Source organism: Pecten maximus, chromosome 8, assembly GCF_902652985.1.
Source record: "Pecten maximus chromosome 8, xPecMax1.1, whole genome shotgun sequence".
Lineage (NCBI taxonomy): Eukaryota > Metazoa > Mollusca > Bivalvia > Pectinida > Pectinidae > Pecten > Pecten maximus.
The window spans coordinates 18576814-18599106 of NC_047022.1; the positions used below are offsets into that span (position 1 = coordinate 18576814).

Below are 22293 nucleotides of genomic sequence, written 5' to 3' on the forward strand. Positions count from 1 at the left end.
AATTATTAGTCAACGATGAAAATAAAGGGTGATGAATGCTGAGCAAATCACATGAATGCAAAGTATTTTTGTGACATTTGCTACACAACAATCTGATGGTGATTTTAATCACATGTGATATCTCATGTCAGAGTCAATTTTCCTCGTTTGGTTGAGATTTGAGATAATCGGGTCCAAAGAGGGCTTGGAATACCTTCAGTATATCGGTGAGTTTTACGTTCAAAGAATGTATCGACAAGATATAGATTCTCATCGGCATATTACGTATTTATCTAAAATTGCTGACACAGCTAGTTTTTCGTAGGTACATGCATATGAACCCTCAATACACACAACGGAATTGCCTGTTGGATGGTGTTATGGATTAATGATTAGAATTGCACATTGATTTGAATTATTTCCTTATATTTTCAACAGATCAAGTAACACAGTATTGTCGAAACCGTATTGGCCGAGTCTAAATAGTTTCGGTTGACAGATATATTTGGACAAATGTTACTTTTATGATTCCTTCACATGAAAAAGTCTTGCATAGCACTAACTAACTTTCTTGATATGTCTTTACTGTTTGAATGTTAATAGGACGTTAAACCAAAACAAACCAAAATTTACTGTTTGAATAGCCTGAGTTCCCTCTGGCCATGTCACCATGTCTGGTGTAGGGCTAGAGCGCACTACCATATGAAAACGGTGAATTCTTCTACACCGTTTGACATATATATATAACACATAAATTAGCCATAATCATGTAACAGACTGCATGCATGATTTATTAAATTTAAATCACTGCCTCCGCTAGGGATCGAACCCGGGACCTCTGACTTACCAGTCTTACACTCAACCGATCGAGCTAAAGAGAAGATCTGTCTAACCGAGCAGTATATTGTGGCTAGTATTCACCAGGGTTACAATTACTTAAAGGACTTATGTTAACTTTTTTTTAAAATTGTCCAAGCCGCATTTATTTAGTCAAAAACCATCATTCGAATACACAAATAAAAATTATTTGTATGTAGGAAAGTACCAAGAATTGATACAATACTTCTTGTAGAGTAACACCAAGTTTCTAAATAGACAACACTTTCAGTAAACATCTTTATTTAAAATATAATTTTATTTTAACTACCTGGCCACCGTTGCTTAGCTCTGTCCAACTTAGAGATAAGTTCTCTTTAGCTGAACCGTATACTACAGCTAGTATTTACGAAGATTGCAGACGTTAAATCAAATTTCCATGGAAATTTGTAAACTTATTGATAAACTATGGTCATAAATAAAGTAAAAAACTGTTACTAAAAAAAGCAAGCAAACAAAATTTAATGTCTTGCTCTACTGACTTTACTTTGTATCCATTTCTTGTGAAATTTCATACATATATTACATTTCCAATTAGTTCCTGATACAATGGAATTCATGTCTCTGATGCCTTGTTTTTGATTAGCTATATAAGGGTTTCCTTCTGGAATTGAGAATAGAACTGTAGGGGTTGAAAAGAGCTATCAGTATCAGTTACCCTATTCTGCTTTGTAATGAGTAGACTAGTCATTATCCATAGAAAAATCCCTGAAATTCTGAATATAAAAACATATGCAGAGTCTTTGTCTGACTTAATTGTAAAAGATGTGTTTTTGTTTTTCAGCTCCTGGTCACTCCTTGGATGAAGAGTTACAACAAAAGTCTAAGAGAACATATGCTGAATCATTGTCCTGCTCATCTTCATCACAAGAGAGAGAGGACAACCCACAGACAAAGGAAGACTTAATCAAGGAGTGCCAAGGAAACAGAAAGTTCTCTGATATTACAATAGAGACATATTATTATGGTTAGTTATGCAATATTATTCTAAAAAGGTGATTAGAAAAAACTACAATTAGAAATTTTTACTGTCAATGTCGACCTCTGCTATTAAATAACCAAGGCCAAGGGCATGGTGTGTTTGTCAACTAGTCCTTCCACCCCTGTGTTCCACTTGGTTGGACATTGTGATTAGCTTTATTTTCCAATCAATTACAGTTTTAGAATGTTGATTTTTCACTTGAAAGCATCTGTTTCTTAAATGTAGTTAATTATATAACCACTGTTTCAAATTCCTGATACATTTTGAACTTTTGGGCAAAAGTATACAGACTGATATTGGTAAGGGTTACATTTAATTCCATTAAAATTTCAGATAAAATAGGAAATAGGCATGTGTGTTTTAAAAATATGCATTAGTTTATGGACAAATAGAAATTAGTTTTTTAACCTTCCTGCATTGGAAATTCACTATAGTGATACAAAGTTTTGCATTTTGACATGTTGCTTAAAATGTGTAAGTCACTCTTTAACAGAACCTGATGCCATTGATTTAGTAGTACTAATAGTTGATCACATAGGGGACATTTCAACAAGCATTTCAGCTGTGAAGTATAAGCAGAAATAAATACCATATTTATAGCAGGAATGATTATTTGACATGTTGTAAGTTTTTTACACTTTACTGTGGTAGAAAGACAATACTGATATAATGTGAGAATCATGGTATTTTTTTTACAGAAAATATGGAGGAAAACAAAGAAGAAAAGTCTGATTTACATCAGAACACCACCACCCAAGGATCAGATTCACCTGATTTACATAAACATACCGATAGAAAATCTAGCTCTAGGGAACCAGAACTAACACGGTCCAGAGAGGGATCAGAGTCCTCTACAGCTTCCATGGGTGGGGCGAACAAGATGGGGCCCAAGGAGGCATATTTCCGACCAATCCGATCTTACATGGATGAAGGGCCTGGACCAGCTCCATCCCCACCAAGGTCTTATGGAGAGGAAGGGCCAGGACCAGCCCCTTCTCCAACCAGTGGTGGTTCCTCCCGGCCCGGTAGTGGCAGGAAGAGCCACAGCCCTTCTGCACGTTACCCTGCCACCATCCACTACTACTCCGGCAATCCTGCTGTGGAGTGTGTCCAGGGTGTCTTACATCTGTACAAAGACAAGTGAGTTTCCATCTAGTGTCTTTCCACAACAAAACACAAGTTCTTTTCATATGTATGTAAAATGTTGGGTTTTATTTGTAGATTTAGTGTACACTTTATTCAATTCAATACTTACAAGTTTTCAAATCTTTTAACAACAATGATTTTTATACACATTGTTTTTTAAAGCCTCTTTATGTTTTTGTTTATAGATATAAAACTTTATCAAGTTAAACTTCATAATTCTGTATGGGGTGATCTTCATTGAGTTTCCATCAAATTTGCTCAGTAGTGTCAACAATACACGAGAAAAATATGTAATAAACATATTAAAATAGAATGTTAACCAATCTTTTGTGCCTAGTTTAATCCCCGGATGATAAACAGAAAAGCATCAGATTGTTTATGAAATTATGAGAAGTTTCACCGCCTATTCATGGTGTCTTTCGGCATTTAACCTATTTTTGATTTTTGTCTAACAGACTCACGTCGACACTGTAAGTCATAGGTGATGTTGTGCTTTTACCCAATTCTTTTCTTTGTCTTTGCGACAGTCAGCAGTACATCTGATCGACGTTCAGCTTCTCTTGCATAGCTTTGATCGCATTGCTATTCTTCAAAACAAACCAGTTTGCACATGCATGTGTGCATTATGTATTTTCAGCAGCTCATTTGCATATAGAGAATGGAGCACCACATTAAAAATTCCCCATAATCAGTGGATAGTTTTCTGGTTTTTTTCATGCAATCATGCAAAAATATGGTATTCTCATATTATATCATCATTAAGGTATTTATTCTATCATTCAACATGGGGGCTGCGGTGGCCAAGTGGTTAAGGTCTCCCGACACTTTAATACTAGCCCTCCACCTCTGGGTTGCGAGTTCAAATCCTACCTGGGGCAGTTGCCAGGTACTGACCGTAGAACGGTGGTTTTTCTCCGGGAACTCTGGCTTTCCTCCACCTCCAAAACCTGGCACTTCCTTAAATGACCCTGGCTGTTAATAGGACGTTAAATAAAAACAAACAAACATTCAACATATGTTACGAAAACATAGAGAGGCTTTGATGTTTCACCACTTCACCATGATATACTACATCAGGGATTTTCCTACAATAGAAATAGGGTCCGTTAAAAAGACCCATTCCTCTGAAAAAAACCTTGTGAAATTCCAATTTTTCACTGAAATATTCCCAATTTTGAAGTCACTTTTGAATGATTAGGTAAGTTTTTTCTGCGAACACCTATACTAAGGTACTTTTGAAAAATAAAAAAGCAGCTATAGATAACAAAATGAAACCAAAAATAATATAAAGGCAATATTTGAAAGAAAAACTGAAATTAGTATGAATTTCACTATTTTTTGTTGTTTTTTTCTGTCACATTTTGTCACGTAGAAATTCCCAATTTAATGGACCCTGGACCCAGTTGAAAGATTGTAGGAAAATCCCTGTACATGTTCTTAAATATATTTAGTAGTCTTTTTTTATTATTACTAAGTAGTACAAAAATGAAACCATTCAGATTAAGGAAAGTAATACCATCAAAGGGAAAGATCATGTGTTAAATCTGAAAATATATCAGATCTGGTTAATTTCGTAATGAGTACATGTTCCAAGTTGAACTATATTTCACCGGTGTTGGCCTCAATTGAGTCCAAGTTAAGCTAAATTTCAGTCATCTTGGCTTCATTAGAGTCCACAATTTAAGCTAAATTTCACCTGTCACAGCTTAAGCAGAGTCCAAGTTAAGCTAGATTTCACTCATCACAGCTTCACAAGAGTCAAAACTAAGCTAGATTTCACTTGTCTTTACCTTAGTAGAGTCCAAGTTAAGCTAGATTTCACTCATCACAGCTTCACTAGAGTCAAAGCTAAGCTAGATTTCACTCATCTTGACTTCAGTAAAGGCCAAGCTAAGGTAGATTTCACTCACCTGTCTCAGTTTCAGTAGATCTAGAGTCCAAGTTAAGGTAGATTTCCTCTGTCTCGACTTCACTCGAGTCAAAGCTAATTTAAGCTAGATTTCACCTGTCTCAGCCTCAGTAGAGTCCAAGTTAAGCTAGATTTCACCTGTCTCAGTAGAGTTTAAGTAATGGTAGATTTTAGCTGTCTCGACTTCACTCGAGTCAAAGCTAAGCTAGATTTCACTTGTCTTGACCTCAGTAGAGTCCATTTTAAGGTAGATTTCACCTGTCTTGACCTCAGAAGAGTCCAAGTTAATGTAGATTTCACCTGTCTTGACCTCAGAAGAATCCAAGTTAAGGTAGATTTTACCTATCTCTGCCTCAGCAGAATCCAAGTTAAGGTAGATTTCGCCTGTCCTGACTTCAGTAGAGTCCAAGTTAATCTAGATTTCACCCCTCTCTGCCTCATTTTAAAGTCAATGTTAAGCTAGATTTCTTCTGTCTTGGCCTCATTTTAGAGTCAAAGTTAAGTTTTTTTTCATTTACACTTAAAGAGTGTACCTTTTGATTGTTTTTGCCATGAAAGCACAATTTTTATGATGGAATGCCTCATGAAAGGATTATTGATTGAAAGAAATTAAAAATACTTTTTGATTTATCACCTGAGCATTATCATTTTTTTCACCTTATTTCGGAGAATTGTCACCCTTTTATCATAATAGAATGTCACATGTTCACTTGGATCCAGTAAACTTTCAGTACATTGAGAAGGTGTATGTTTTCTAATAATTGGAATTAATTAAATAAAAAATTATTACTTACACTGCAAGTTACTTTACAAATTTGGTATTAAAGCAATGCTAAGATCTTATGCAATCCAGGAAAAACAGAAATTACTGGATATTTTTACAGAGAACAATATTGAGTTATAATAAGTATAAAATTGATCTAGCTAAACAGATTCTAATATTTAGACTGAATGTGCTTTTGCTTGCAGTAAGCCTACACCTGTAAAGGGAGATCACAGTCGTAGTGAGTTGATCTGTATGTTGTCCGTTCCTGGGGCATACACAGTTCACGATCTTCTCAAATTCACTGCTCCAGTCAGGTACAGTAGAAATGCAGTTGTTTAAACTCCTGAAAAAGTAAAAGCTCAAAACTGCTTTCAGATTCTAAGATAATTGTATGTTTATCTGTTTTATAAGTTTAAGAAATTCAAAAGGAATGTTTATGAGTCTGTTTTATGATAAGAACTTTGTGATATTCCAGTAAACAAGGTTAAAGTTTATAGAATTTTTACTGTTGGAAGTAAATTTATATTTCAAGTTAAACATTGTCTTTTCATTTATTAGTCCCCTGCCGTTTGAAAAACGGGGGGACTATAGGTTTACCCTCCGTCCGTCTGCCCGTCCGTCCGTCTGTCTGTCACGCAATAGTTGTCCGGACAACTCCTAAAGTGCTACTCCGATCTTAACAAAACTTGGTATACATGATCAGTATAACATGTAGTTGTGCATCCCACATTTGTTTTTTTCGAAAAACCATTAAAAAAAATGGGAAATGAATAGGTGCACTTCTAGCTCAGGCAGGGGACTTTGTATTGCTGTTGCAATACTATCCGTCCTTGTTAGAGTTTGAGATGACAAAGTTTGACTAGGATATCTCCAGATAAACTTACAGTTGAATCTTGTTATCTCAAAGAAAGTGGGATCATAAAAAAACTTTGTGATATTCATGTATTTAAGCTTGATTTATATAGAAGTTTTACTGTTGGAAGTAAATTTATATTTCGAGTTAAACAGGGTCTTCAGTTTATTTGAGATAACAAAGTTTGCCTTTAAATGTAATAGTATCAATTATATTTGAATTGTTGATTTACAGTGAAGGGATTGAGTATATGAGGATTATAAGAGATCCAAGTCCTAACCAGTTTATGGTGCTGCTCAAGTTCAGGAGTCAGGTTTGTACTTACTATATAGACAATAGAAGGTTTGTACTTACTATATAGACAATAGAAGGTTTGTACTTACTATACAGACAATAGAAGGTTTGTACTTACTATATAGACAATAGAAGGTTTGTACTTACTATATAGACAATAGATGGTTTGTACTTACTATATAGACAATAGAAGGTTTGTACTTACTATATAGACAATAGAGGGTTTGTACTTACTATCTAGACAATAGAAGGTTTGTACTTACTATATAGACAATAGAAGGTTTGTACTTACTATATAGACAATAGAAGGTTTGTACTTACTATATAGACAATAGAAGGTTTGTACTTACTATATAGACAATAGAGGGTTTGTATTTACTATCTAGACAATAGATGGTTTGTACTTAATATATAGACAATAGAAGGTTTGTACTTAATATATAGACAATAGAAGGTTTGTACCTACTATATAGACAATAGATTTAAGGCGCGATCTCCTACTGTAAGGTCTACCTATAGATATAGTAGATGTATAGTGATACTAAAATAAAAACAGTTGTTAACTTTGGATGAGGTTAACGCCTGGAATTATAAACCATTGAAATTTTACCATCACCAAGGTTGATGGCTGATCACGGTGATTATCAGATTTTTAGGGGTTGATAAATCTTGGTGTTAACCGATATCCGAAGTCAACAAGTGTTTTATTATATGACTAATTATGAAATAAGTGTATATGTATTATGTGTTTTTGTCATGATTTCTTCACTTTATGTATATATCCTATCAGATGACTCCAGAATTAAACTCATTGGACATGAGCATAGGAGGAAATGTATCTTATTATTCTTTGTATGGTACTATTTGAATTGAAACATGTTATGGTCCTGTGTTGTAAACCTGGAGTCCTTCTGTTGAGTAAATATTTTACCAGAATACTGCTGTCCTTTTGAGTTTCCTGGTTGAAATATTTTATTTGAATTAAATTGAATATATTTTCACCTTTTTAACTGCATCAGTTTAATTGGTTATATATGTTTATCATAAGTCATGACGTGTTTGTGTTGACAGGACCAAGCAGATGAGTTTTTCACCACCTACAACAACTCTCCATACAACTCTATAGAGCCAGATATCTGCCACCTCATCTATGTTGCCAGGGTCGAGACAATGAAGGACACTGAGGTAAGACAAAACTAAAATTACTTTAAAGCAAAATTTTTGAAAAAAAAATTGGATTTCCTCTTCTGAAAGTATACGTTTTATCACTACACAACACACATGTACTGTAATACCTGTTATTTTCAGATGTTCTGTTTTCCCCCTATTTTCAAAGGTAAATCGAAATCCAAAAAAACTTTGAAGATAAATCTTAGGAAAAAATATTTAAACAGTTACTTTCAAAACTTATTCAAAAATATGTATTATTCAAGATTGGTTAAAACAGGAAAATTTCTATTTATACATGGAAAAGCAGACTTTACAGCTGCAGTGGAAAACATGTTTATGGATATCTTTTTCTGTCAGTTCATCTGTCCGTTTGACATTGTTAGACTTTGCATTTAGGTTTATTTCTTTAATGCTTCAAGTGCCACAGTCATAGAAATATACTCAGCATCCATATTTCAGTGTGTCTCTTATTTAAGTGTTTGTGATTCTTGAAGAACTTTGCTCAGTTAAATTAATCCTACTTATTTCAGTTTTGCTGTCTTTATGTAGGGTTTATATAAGCGGGCAGGAACATTTATAATTCTGCATTTCTGGTAAAATTCAATAATGCACTAAAATTTTAGTACAAAAAGATACATAGTACAATATACAGCTTCAAATAAGCTACAAGCAGCTACAATATCTTATCCAGTAAAACCTGTTAAGGGCTAATCCAGTAAAATATCTATATCTGTATTTCTGAATTCTTCCTGTTGGATATATATTTTATTGGAATAGCCCTTGCAATGAATTCCACAGGAATTAGTAAATATGTGTATTTTACAAAGATATTTTCTGCTTAGAAGGTGAATCTTATATTAAAAGAAAGTTTAGAAGATTCAACTTTAAAAACCATTATCTCGATTATTAGATTTGTAGTTGCTATCATTTAGTGCACCTCGGAAGATATGTAGATAGCTACTGCTATTCATAGCCTCCAGGAAAATGAAATAAATCCATTCAGTTAATATATTTACATTGGGGTGATTTGAAAAAAAAACCCATCAAGAATAGAGTCATTTTAAAAATTTTATCTTTTGATATCTATAAACGAAAAGATGCTAAATCAATGGAACAGCCGGTGATCCTGCCAATGCACCATCGTTTACCATGTCCTTCCGCTCCACAAATTCCAGTCAATTTTTTTGTTTTTTGTTTTTTGTTTTTGCTTTTTATTCAAAACAATAAGTCATCAAATAACATCAAATACCATAATTCTTGATAAATTAGAATTATTTTATGTAGATAGATGGCAAAGAAAACACAATTTATGGAAATGAAATGGGGACTATTTTTCGGGCGTATTGTTATTTAACTGATGTAATGTGTGGAAAATCAGCACATGAAACAATGTTTTCATACTGTATTCATAGTGTTTTCATGACCAAATGTTGGTTGTTTTCACTTGGTATGTTCATATAACGATTTAACACTCAGAATATAGATATAAAAGTTTGAGTAAAATTTTATTTTGACAGGGTGCTTGTCTGCCCACCCCAGGCATCACTGAACTACCCTGCTGTCCTGTCTGTCTGGAGAGAATGGTAAATATATCTTTGATTTTCTCAAATGTAAATAATTTAGGAAGTATAAAAAAAAATTGGGATAAGAATTACTGGTAGATGACCCTGTGAGGTAAAATTAAATGGGCATTGTACCATTTCATAGTGAATTAATCTGGTAAATAATCGTGACATTTGACCCTGACATTTATCTCATTACAAGCTCCCGCACAAATACCTTAATTCTTGTCTTAATTGGATACATGTTGAATTTAAGCAGATTTTGCTATATGATAATAGTCGGGGAAATGAAAATAGGTCGATATATGTAGGCAGTAATCCTGTAATTACTAGATCTCAGAGCTGGAAGATTTTGTGTTTTTGTAGGACGAGTCAGTAGATGGGATCCTGACCATTCTGTGTAACCACGCTTTCCACACTAAATGTCTGGAACAATGGGGAGACACAAGGTACTACATATATGTCAAAGGGTCATATGTTGAAAAATAGAGATCTTAGGTTGGAGAAATATTTCAAAATTTGAGTTTTTTGGTTTGTGTCTTAAAATAAGTCTTCTGTTGCTTAAACATCATAATACATCCTCAGGTACTGAAATAAACTCAGTTTAAAGGGAAAATTAATATATGTATCAATTTTCTCTCTCTTTTTTTTCTCTTTTTTTTTTTAGTTTTATACCAAAAGTTTGCCCTTGAGAATACATGTACCACGTTTATTGAAACATACGAGAGTTAATTTTTTATGATCTGAAAATAATATTCATGTGAAAATTATGATATTTTATTATTTGAGTAAAAACTACATACCGTAGAATTTCACAGCATGTGGAGTTGTTTTTTTTCAGTTTTAAATGTTTTATGTCGTAAGTAAAATGGGTCTGTGATAGCTGAGTTGGTTAGAACGCTGGTCACGGCCAATCAAACAAACAAAAAAACAATCTTACTGTAAGTGTTTTAAGTCTGTAACTGATGATATAGATTTATACTTTATATATGTAATTTATTTCCTAGCTGTCCGGTATGTCGGTACAGTCAGACACCTGAGGAGTCGGCCAACAACAGATGCATGAAGTGTTCTTCACAAGAAGTGAGTGACTTTACCGTATTTATCCTCAAATAAGTCCCATCAGCTAGTGCTATAGTTTAGTACGTATTTATCCTCAAATAAGTCCCATCTCCTGGTGTTAAAGTTTAGTACCGTATTTATCCTCAAATAAGTCCCATCTCCTGGTGTTAAAGTTTAGTACTGTATCTATCCTCAAATAAGTCCCATCTCCTGGTGTTAAAGTTTAGTACCGTATTTATCCTCAAATAAGTCCCATCTTCTGGTGTTAAAGTTTAGTACCGTATTTATCCTCAAATTAGTCCCATCTCCTGGTGTTAAAGTTTAGTACCTATTTATCCTCAAATAAGTCCCATCTTCTGGTGCTAAAGTCTAGTATGAAAGTTTGGGGAGGGCTTATTTATGAACCATAGTATTCACCAATAATTATCTAAATGTTATGTCCTTTGAACATAAGACAGAATCCGTACTTACCTGGCAATAAGCCCATGTCTTGTAATAAGCCAATCCCTATCTATAATGGTTCCTCATTTGAATACCAACAAATACAATTTCTGTGACCTATGATAAGCCCGTCCTCTACTTTTTGTCAGAGAGTATGTGTTGGACTCCCAGGAACTCTGAACAAGAAGCTCAAGTTTACAGGTTTTACTGTATTGATCAAATGTGATTGAGAATTAACTACTGTATATTATAGTATTAGTCACAACAACATCAACATGAATGGAGTCAGGCATATTGTACAGACATTGGTACGTATTTATGATTTATAAACTGGTATTAAAAGTCCTGGGATGGGAGTGAAAGGGCCCATCATAGCAAATTTTATGAGTGTTATTTATACTTACATTCATGTTGTACAGTTGTTGACCTTGACCTTGGTGGTTTGTTTCAGAGCCTGTGGATATGTCTGATTTGTGGACACATCGGATGTGGACGTTATGTTGGTCTCCATGCCTACAAGTCAGTATACATTTATTGTTCAGGGCATCTGTGGTATCTCTTATATATTTATAGTAGTATGAAGTTAGGTAAAGGGACATAACTTGTATGAGACTATGTAATCTGAAATATTGGAACTCTCCGATGTAAAAGTTAATAAAGTTGGTATGTAAAATGGAATTCCAATGAATGTTGAGTTTTACATGTGCCACGTGAATCATGGAGGTTAAATCCGGAGACCTGGATTCAATCTATATACATGAAGCACAATAGATGCTACAGCATCTAGTTGACACTTGACTTTTAGCAATTTCAGAGTCAAATCACTATTTCTCAGAAGTCTGAAGGGTCAAAACATATGTCAAATAGGCAAGTCCCTTTAAATTCAAGAGAGTTCGATCTCAACTTGGGGAGTTAAAAACATGCTCTCAAGGGTCTACTAGATGCCCTGATAATTCCACTGTCATAGAATAATGAGCTTCGTGAATCAGCATTTGTCTGTGGTTGGTAGTCTGTCGGTCTTAAAACAATCATTGCTTTCCCTGTTTCTCAAGATGTACTCTAGAATATATTGATTTCAAAAGTAGATTTCCCTTTATCCCTGACTGTACATTTAACAGTTTTATGATGTAATTTTGAGATTGATCAAGTGAAAAATTGCTGACAGGTGACCATCTTTGACTTTGAGTTAAATAATTACAAGCAGTTCTTAACTTTTTGTGTCCTCCTTCCTCAGGCTTATTACAGATTAATTACAGAAATTTATGACCTTCATCATGACCTTTGAACTTACAGGCACTTTCAAGAGACTCAACACACATACTCCATGCAGCTGGGTCACAACCAAGTGTGGGACTACGCCGGCGACAACTACGTCCATCGTCTTGTTCAGAGTAAGGGTGATGGAAAACTTGTCCAAGTGGGTGAAGGTGGTAGTAGTCAAGTCCAGGGCGAGAAACTCGACTCGATCAGTTTAGAGGTTGGTAATTTGTGTAATGTAAATACATGTGAAGCATTTTAATACAATTATCTGTCAATATTCTATGCCTAGTAAAACTACATATGTATATTTCAGTTAAAGGCGCATTCCTTCTTTTGAATAAAGTGTATGTTGCCATATGAAATTTAATGGGGAATGTGTATTTTTCACAAGCAATAAAAGATATAACCTTTAAATTAATACGAAGAGTTTTTACTCTTAAGGAAAACAAGTGCTTCAAGTATCAAATAAAAAATCTTAACTCAACCCAAAATATCACTAATTACCGCAAAGGCAGACGGTATTTGTGTACGAAATGTCATTTTTCTGAACATTTTGGCATTACTTTCATTACTGGTAGACATAAAAAGTCATAATATAATCCTCATTCGGGCATAGATTTTATCAATAGAAATTTTGCATGTTTCTGATGTCCGAGCGAAGGAATGCCCTTTTAAGTGACAATGTTATTTCTTTGTTCCAAAATATGTCCATCCTTAATTTGAGTCAATATATTGCCTCTTGACATGATTGATATGATGTAAATGAATTTAACAGTGGTATACATATATAAATATTTTTCACTTTACATATATAATTATATTTTACTTTACATATATGAATATCTTTTACTTTCAGTATACCTACCTACTTACCAGTCAGTTGGAGTCCCAACGTTTCTATTTTGAAGAGAAGATGAACTTTGTGGAACAGGAGGCTCTAGAAAGAGTAAGGCTTCAGGAAATTATGTGATGGATTGAAACTTATATGTCATACATATTCTACTTCTACCAAATCCTCAATACTGTAGGGCTTACCTTCACTGTAACACTCGGCACCCATGCAACATAATCACATACGATAGCAAAATTGAAGACTCGGACATCACCAACTTGTGGATAAAAAAAAAATACAAAACAAAATTTCGAAGTTGTCATACTGTTTAATTTACTGGTTAGAACCAGGTTGTTATTTCTTCTCGAAAAAGATGTATCAGCAGTTGGTCAAGTTAGTCATAGGCCTTGGATTTAGCCACATTTGATTCTAGGGGTGTTGGGAGCAAAAGTGAATGCAGCCCCTGTCCTTTGTATCTGAGCATCCCCAAATTCAAGGGGTACCGCACAATCTCTGTTAAGCCAAGGTTACTAATGGGAACAAAAGCCTTATTTTTGGAGGCGGTAAATGTGATGGTATCTTAACTGGAATCCAATAACTATCATTCGAGGATAAGATGGAATGCAAGGAGAAAAAATTCACCATGATTTCTTTGCTGCATATTTAAGCCAAGGCAGCATTTTGCATAATTATATAAATCATTTTTTATTTGTTTTTGTTTTTTGCAAATTCCGACGTGAAGATATTGACGGCTGTATAAACTTTTAATGGCAGTTATGCCCCTTCTCCTATGATTACAGACAGAAGCTTGTCCCACCAACTCTTCAAACATTTTCTGTCCAAACTACTGGAAACTTTAATACACAGCACACATGTACAATCAAGTTGTGTACCTTTGCTTACTGTTTTGATCTGCTATTTCCCCCCCCCCCCTTTGTATTAAATAAAAAGTGTTTGATGTAGAGTCAAAAACAGGTTGGATTGAGTAGAGAAGGCTACCAGTCAGCTATCCTGAAGATTGATCAGGTTTCAAAAGTGTTCCTTGTTGACTTAAAACATATTTTGTTATTAACGGACGTGTGGATAGGTGACAAATTTTCGAAACTTAATAATTCTTAGAGATACCAAGAATTTAAAATTCTAAAGTGTGATTTCTTAAATAATTCTGAGAGATACCAAGAATTTAAAATTCAAAAGTGTGATTTCTTCATCACAGATACAGCAGCTGGAAAAGCGACACCAGGAAAACTTCAACGAGTTCCAACAAGTCCAACAAATGTTAGCTGAAACTCGAAAAGAAAAACAAGGACTGGACAAAAAGTCGTCAAATGTAAGTTGGTCATATATGGACAAATGAGAAAGAAAACATGACTCATTGGTTTTGTTTTTAAAAAAAAGTTGCAAAGGAAGAAGAGGAATGTGTACATTTGTAATGTACATGTACCCCAGTAATTAGTATTGCTCATGTGAGTGGATTCTGTATCATGACTAAAATTAAGCTCTGGACTAATGAATTTATGATTCCCGACCGGAACCTAAGGGAACTAAACTTTTTTCTTTTTGTCCATTGTCCTTCCTTTCTGCTGTCCTTTTGAACTCTCATGTCCTTTTGAACTCTATCTTTTCTTGGCTCCATCTCCTGTACTACTTCATACATGGAACATGGGTCAATCAAGGTGAGGCAATGTTTTAAAAGGAGGTCACTCTTGATTTGAATTTCGACCATTAACCTACAACAAAGAAGAAAGTTTGTCCATTGAGGGGGGGGGGGGGGGGGGGGGGGGGGGGGGGGGGCGGCAGCTATAACAGAATTGTCTTATTTTCTGTCAGAATAAAGTGTGAAAACACATGAACCTCTTTCTTGGAGATATTAAGTGTAAACGAAATTGTGTTTTTCCTCTAATACAGCTGCACAGCAGACTAACAAAAACACTGAAGGAGCTACAGGAAGAGCGGGAGATGAATAAATGCTTACAGGAGAATCAGGGAGCGTGGCAGAAACGTGTGGAGATGCTGGAGGGACAGGTCCGCACTCTGTCTGTAGACAAGGAAAAGGTAAAGTCTTCACACTTAGGAAGGAGGGTTGGAGGTGGGGGGTACATAGAAGGAAGTGGGGGTAGGGTTGGGGGGGGGGGGTACAGACAATGAAGTGGGGGTAAGGCTGGGGGGTACAGACAAGGAAGTGGGGGTAGGGTTGGGGGGTACAGACAATGAAGTGGGGGTAGGGTTGGGGGGTACAGACAAGGAAGTGGGGGTAGGGTTGGGGGGTACAGACAAGGAAGTGGGGGTAGGATTGGGGGGTACAGACAAGGAAGTGGGGGTAGGGTTGGGGGTACAGACAAGGAAGTGGGGGTAGGGTTGGGGGGTACAGACAAGGAAGTAGGGTTGGGGGTACAGACAAGGAAGTGGGGGTAGGGTTGGGGGGTACAGACAAGGAAGTGGGGGTAGGATTGGGGGGTACAAACAAGGAAGTGGGGGTAGGGTTGGGGGTACAGACAAGGAAGTGGGGGTAGGGTCGGGGGGTACAGACAAGGAAGTGGGGGAAGGGTTGGGGGGTACAGACAAGGAAGTGGGGGTAGGGTTGGGGGGTACAGACAAGGAAGTGGGGGTAGGGTTGGGGGTACAGACAAGGAAGTGGGGGTACAGACAATGAAGTGGGGGTTGGGGGTACAGACAAGGAAGTGGGGGGTGGGGGTTGGGGGTACAGACAAGGAAGTGGGGGGTGGGGGTTGGGGGTACAGACAAGGAAGTGGGGGTGGGGGTTGGGGGGTACAGTCAAGGAAGTGGGGGGTAGGGGTTGAGGTTTGGGGTACAGTAAAGGAAGTGGCAGAAGGGGTGGGGGGAGGGTTAGAATCTACAGAAACATACAAACTTTCATTAAAACTATTTTTTCCAACTGATATTTTAATTTATGAAACATTATTTTTATATTGATTTAAAATATAAGATGATATATATGTGATCGTTTGTAATTTACTGTGTTTTGATAAAGGATCAGATTGCCTCGAAAATTTGACAATTTACTTGTCTGTAATGTCATTATTACTACTTGACATATAAATATATATATATATATACAAATGTATATGTTTACGTCTGATATCATACACTCATTCTTGTATTGCCGTTTATTTCTTAAATTCTTACATGATGTTGATCGATGTGATTGAAATGTTCCCTTGATAAGTAAAAACAACATATGATATATATATGTTTACGTTAAATATCTTGCACTTATTTTATATCATTCCATCCAAAAAATTTTTTTTTTGAAATTTGTCACTTTTTTTCCCCAATAATTTTTCTTGCATTGCCTTTTTCCTTAAATTCTTATATGATACATTGTACTGATGGATGCTATTGAAACATTCCCCTGATAGTCTATATCTGTCTTTGCTTACACTGTTCATCTGTCTCCTCCAGGAGATTCAAGAACTGCGAGATCAGTTACGAGACGTGATGTTTTATCTGGAGGCTCAGCAGAAACTGGCATCGACCACGGCGGTATCTCAGGAGGAAATACAAGAAGGTCATGTAGTTGTCGGGGCAACTGGATCCGCTCCTTCTCCTTCACACAAAAGAGGTAGAAAAAAGGACAGATAACTGTGATTTAATGTGTAATTGTGATATACCGCCATTATCATAATGGGGGAAAAGCTAATTTGCAATATCTTAGGTGTCTACTATGCTAACTGCCGGAAATAGTTTTCTAGTATATTGTTATATATTGATTAGCAAAATGCTTTTTGGCCATTATTTTAAAAGCGTTTCACGCCCGGTCGCTCATGATTGAGTAAGAACTCTTCCAAATAGTGCTACAGTGTGTAATTTCAGAGAATAATAAAAGTAAGCCTTTCTATGGTATTTTGATGTACATTATGTAGGCAAGAGATTTGTTTTTACGGTGCCGTAATTTATCTTCAAAAGAAAAAGAAAGTCACTTAAAGTTGTTTTTATGAAGATACTGGTAAAGAATTTTTGTTTTTCAGATGTAAGATTATGTAGACTTGTTGTTTGTTTGAATATTTATACCTTTGTATACAGTCTGTTATAAGAATGAACCATTGTATGTGAGCATGTTAAAAGTGTACTTGTAATTGAACATTACTTATATAATGATTGAACAGCATTTTGTGTTTTGATAAATGAAAAACTGTCATTACTGAAAAATAAATCTGAACATTAATACATTCCTTTAAAGCTTAAACTTTCCACAATTTAAACCTCTGACCCAGAATAATCCTTAAAGGAAACATAGTTGTTTTAAAGGATGGCACCATCCTAAAGGGAGGCTTGGTTACGGAAGCTCGGTTTGAAGCTGAAGTTCTAATTGCTGGTACTTCGGAAGGGTCAACGGTTGTAAGAAACTTGTTGGGAAATCACATTTCAGGAAAGATAATTCGATTGTACTATACATTAATGCTGTAGTCAGATTAGTTACAGTTGTTTTTTTTCAGAATTTTTTTTACGCGTTTTGGACATCAATAGCTTAATTTAAGTGTTTTAACTCAATTTTTATTGAAGTAGGATCATGGGCATTTTTCCTGAAATATACAGTGTATGAACATAATAAAGTTTGAATTATAGAAGATTGAAGCATTTACCAAAGATGACTATTTATTCTGTTTAACCAAAGTGAGAATTGTTAAGTAAGAAGTGTCTTATTTTATAGGTGTGGCTTAAGTATGTGTGGATGGTCAAACACTTAATGACATGATCCAAGTTGATAGATGTGTATATAGAAGCAAATATTGATAAGTGTACTTTATAAGAATGTGATATTTTCTAAAATGTTGATAAGTGGTTTCTGTTAATTTTCTTAAAATGTCTTCTTTTTAGCTCACCGGTTATGAGTAACCGTGAGCTAATGCTGTACTCCCAGCGTCTGCGTAGGTTTCCCACCCCACTTTAAAGTTTTTGGGGTAAATTTTTGGAAAGCTTGTAAGTCCAAAAGTATACACCTCACAACCTTCTAATTTGGTTTATACATTCTTTAGAGGTCCAGGAGTGGTGCTTTGCCAAAATCATGAAGAAAAAAATTCTAATTTTTTTTTCATTTTACCATTTTGTGAACTTTTTTGGCACCAAAACCCACAGCCTTTTTTTGCACCAAAACCCACAGCCATATCATTCCTCAACTTGGATTCAAGCTTTCTGGAGAAAGTTTTTATGATAATTGTTGTCACCATAACCATGCTAGTCAGGATTTGTTTGTTTGTTTGCTTGGTTTATCGCCCTATAAACAGTAGTAGCTGGTGACTACTTCACTAAACAACATGCAGGAGGCACGTCGCATGTCATCCAGAGCAGGTAGAGTAAAGTGTCTTGCCCAAGGACTCAACCACTATAGCATAGACCAGATCGTTTCTTAGCTTCCTAAGAAACACAAACGTAAGCATTGAACCACACCTCAGATCTTCACCTTGGGTTAGACATCTGGCTCTCTGACTGAGCTATCGCGACCTTGACTCGTCAGGAAAATAGGTTGTTTTCATGTAGTAGGTAAATAACTCATGTCAGGTATTATGTTTTGTCTATTTCGTGTCAAAGTCTAGATTAAATCATGTCTGAATATTTTCTTCTCCCATTCCTATGGGTGCAAGATAGAAATATCGATAATAAGAAAGTTGTCGGTTTAGGATGTAAGAAAGATCTGATTTCTAGTACATTTTATGTGGCTCTTATAAAGGCATTACAATGTGAGTGAGACAGAAAACTTCTGTTCTGTTCATGGCCTCGTTTACTACATGCCACATCTGCATGTAGGCGTGTTAAGCTTCATCAACAGATTTTAATAAGATTTTGTTGGAACTATGACTTTGCAGAAATTTCATGTCCAAATTTTTCACCAGATGACAGAATTATTGACAATACATGCATAACTCACTCTCACTCTTTATTGGAAATTTTTTTATATAATTGTTGGAAATTTTAGTAAAACAATCACAAAATTTGGTATTATACAAATATAATTTTTTTTTATAATATGGTAAAATTATTGGAAATTTGGTAAAATTCACGATAACTTTTCAAAGGACAGTTTCACCTCATACGTGTGTTTTTACTTTAATACCGGTATATCATCCTAGCACTTAAACAAAAATTTGGGTAAAAAATGCTCTCCTGAAGTTCATCCAATGTACAGCGATTGAAAAAATTATTGGAAAAATGCTTAAATTTCTTTGAGATGTGTTTGAACCATGGTTTGGCGAGGATTACCCAGTTGTAAGAAGAACAGGCCCTTGTTTCATCAACATTCCTTAACTTAAGATTTTCCATAAGAAAGCATTAAAGAATTAAAAAAAAACTCTTTGTTAAGGAACCTGTCTTAAATTCTGTAACGCTTTCATATGGGAAATTTTAAGTAGAGGAATATCCTTAAGTTAAGGAATGTTGGTGTATCTGGCCCCAGCTCATTAACCTTAGGGACTGAATAGTTGTATCATTGTTACCTCCCCCTCGTTGTTAGACAAAATTCACTGCCATGACTTGTCAATCATATATCATCCAATGTCTTATTCCTACCTTAGCTAGGGAGAAGTATGGTAGTTTTATGTGTGTGTTGTGGAAGGTGATATGTGGTTCTGAAGCTTGAATGTAATTTTATCCTTAAATGTTAATAATATTTTGTCTTGTTCTCTATGACTGTTATATTGCCACATATTTAAATTTTATGAAATAAATGAAATGCCAAAATTAACTTTATGTAGGGGTTATTTTTGCTTTCCATCTGAGGGTTCAAATAACTATCCAACCAGGGAATCAAGCATAACAAGGATGGATAGTATTGCAACAGCAATACAAAGTCCCCTGCCTGACCTAGGAGTACACCTATCTATTAGTCCATTTTCGACAGAACTTCAATAGATATATTAAACTAGTTTTCCCAACAGAACAACAGGAAGAATATTTCAGATTGCTGACAACAAATATTCTAAAAAACAAAAATACATAAGTATACCTACTTGGTGAAACATAGGTGAAATAACACCGAAGTTATGCCCCGGACAAGCTCCAATTTTCTGAGAAAAAAAAAGTGACATTTGACCTCAAATGACCTATGACTTTGAGCTATTTTACTCCCCAGGTGACGAAATATAGCCATTTTTATCGCATTTCGGAATTTTTAACGGCAGGGGACTAATAATCCCAAACTCTACTGAACCAAAGAAGAATGCTCTGACCTCAGAGTGACAGACCATATTTAAATCTGTGTACAAGTCACATGGACATGATCTTTTTTTGTGATTTCAGAAATCCCATACCAGTCTCAATAACACACCATCTCCTAAGGTACCGATTTGATAAAAAAAGGGAAAACATTCTCACTGCTCTCCCCAACAAGAATCGAACCCATGTCTTCAGCTGCTAATCCACTGGTCTGCTTTCTGAGCCAAAGAAGAATTTTCTGTCAGCTGAGCGACAGTATTTAACACTATGTACAGTCAATATAATATCATCTGGGTCTAATACCCATAATTTAGACATTAGTCTGTAAACAGTTTTTGTGACCACTAACACTATCTCTTAACAAGAACTCTAAAGGGTGGAGGAATTAATATACATACAACCATCCACTGACAAAGTGACAGATTATTATTAGACCCCTACCGGTGAAACCGGGGGAAAAAGTTAAAGTTTTTGACCACCCCTTATAATTCAGCTCACCAAATAAGTTCCAACTTGTGATACAGACTTTCTATAAAATAAATAAATAAAATCTGCATTTCCTTTTTAAGTTATACTATATAGCACAAATATTAGCCCCTACTCGTACTATATCAACGTTGATGTGGTAGGTATAGTAGGGGGCTAATATGTTTTCTATAAATACTTACCAGATACAGACGCCTGTGATATATTCATGGATCCGATGCTTGGGAAGTCCTGAGAGTTGTTTAAACGTGTGGTAAAGATTATATTCTACCATGTTTGCTATGTAACGACAGTTTTGATTGGTTAAAAACCATGTATTATTTTCCAATAACCCACGCTCGTGCCAATAATACACGGTCGGGAGTCACGGATGTAACAATTTTATATATCTAATATTCGTCCATTTTATAAAAGGTTACCATAGCCGAGTGGGCTAATGGGTTAGTCAATAAATTTTTATCACGACACGAGTTCGAATCCTACGGAGGCCCCCCTTTTTTCTTTTTTTTTTCTTTCTTTTTTTAATCCTTTTTTATTTTTAAAATCAATGCTATATGATAGATGCTCTTGATCGTAGTACTGTATTGCCTGTATATTTCATCAACAAATAATGCAATACTCAAGAAATAAATTACACGGTTTTCTTGGGGTTTCTTTGCTATTTTTCTATTAGAAAGAGGTCGATCTCAGAACTAAACAGTACATGGTAGAATAGAAATAATCAACTTTGACTCGTGTATTGTTGCAGAATATGCAACTCGGACTAGGATATTTTGCAATTTTAATTAATAACTCAGGCCTGCGGCCTTCGTTATTAATTCAATTGCAAAATATCCTCGTCCTCGTTGTATATCCTGCAATAATACACGAATCATCGTTAATTATTTCTTAAATAATAAAAATTACATTACAATAATGTACGGGAGATATATCTTCTATAGTCCAGAATAAGCAGCCAATCTAACAAGCATCTATCTTGGTCGTATCATTATGACATGTTTTTTATAAAGGTTTCACGACAAGATATTAAAATATGTGTTCATGTTGAACGGAGAGTGATAACCATTCCACCATTATGGCAGCTATAGTATGAATGTAATATAAAACCGTGATTCCAGTGCCCTATGTTCATACAGAAATACATCATTTGAAACAGTACCCAAAACCCATAATGCAAATAAAACGTGGAATCCTGCAAAGACTGACAGGTGTTGCTGTTACTGAATTATGAGGTTCCTGTCACAAGTGTCGAGGTTTTAGAGAAATCAGTGAACAGCTACTTGAGGAGATGGCCGGGAATCTCGCATTGATTGACTTCAGTTTACGACACACTGCTATCACATTCGAATCTTCATTGGAAACCCCAGTTGCCAGTTGTGGAAAACGAGAACCTCAAGGTTTCAGGTAGTATTGACCTGATATAGATGACGTCATGACAAAGTCCTTTGTTACTTCAGCTAGGTAAAGGTCTCTGGCTATTTTTTGGTTCTGAAGCCAACCGACGT

The 22293-nt window shown here is 35.4% G+C and overlaps 1 protein-coding gene across 2 annotated transcripts; it reads left to right on the plus strand.

Moving 5' to 3' along the window:
- The first annotated feature begins 21 nt into the window (after nt 1-21).
- On the plus strand, nt 22-19832 carry LOC117332677 (BRCA1-associated protein-like). 2 transcript variants are annotated; one of them, XM_033891673.1, is made up of 16 exons: nt 22-206; nt 1640-1822; nt 2536-2977; nt 3439-3453; nt 5862-5972; nt 6746-6824; nt 7877-7990; nt 9493-9558; nt 9904-9986; nt 10545-10620; nt 11492-11559; nt 12334-12517; nt 13157-13246; nt 14349-14462; nt 15041-15187; nt 16556-19832. In XM_033891673.1, exons 1-16 carry the CDS (start codon nt 125-127, stop codon nt 16733-16735), a joined length of 2034 nt encoding a protein of 677 aa, XP_033747564.1. In that variant the 5' UTR covers nt 22-124; the 3' UTR covers nt 16736-19832. The 2 variants fall into 2 exon arrangements, with proteins under 2 accessions (XP_033747564.1, XP_033747565.1); XM_033891674.1 differs by lacking the exon at nt 3439-3453.
- Nucleotides 19833-22293: the final 2461 nt, after the last annotated feature.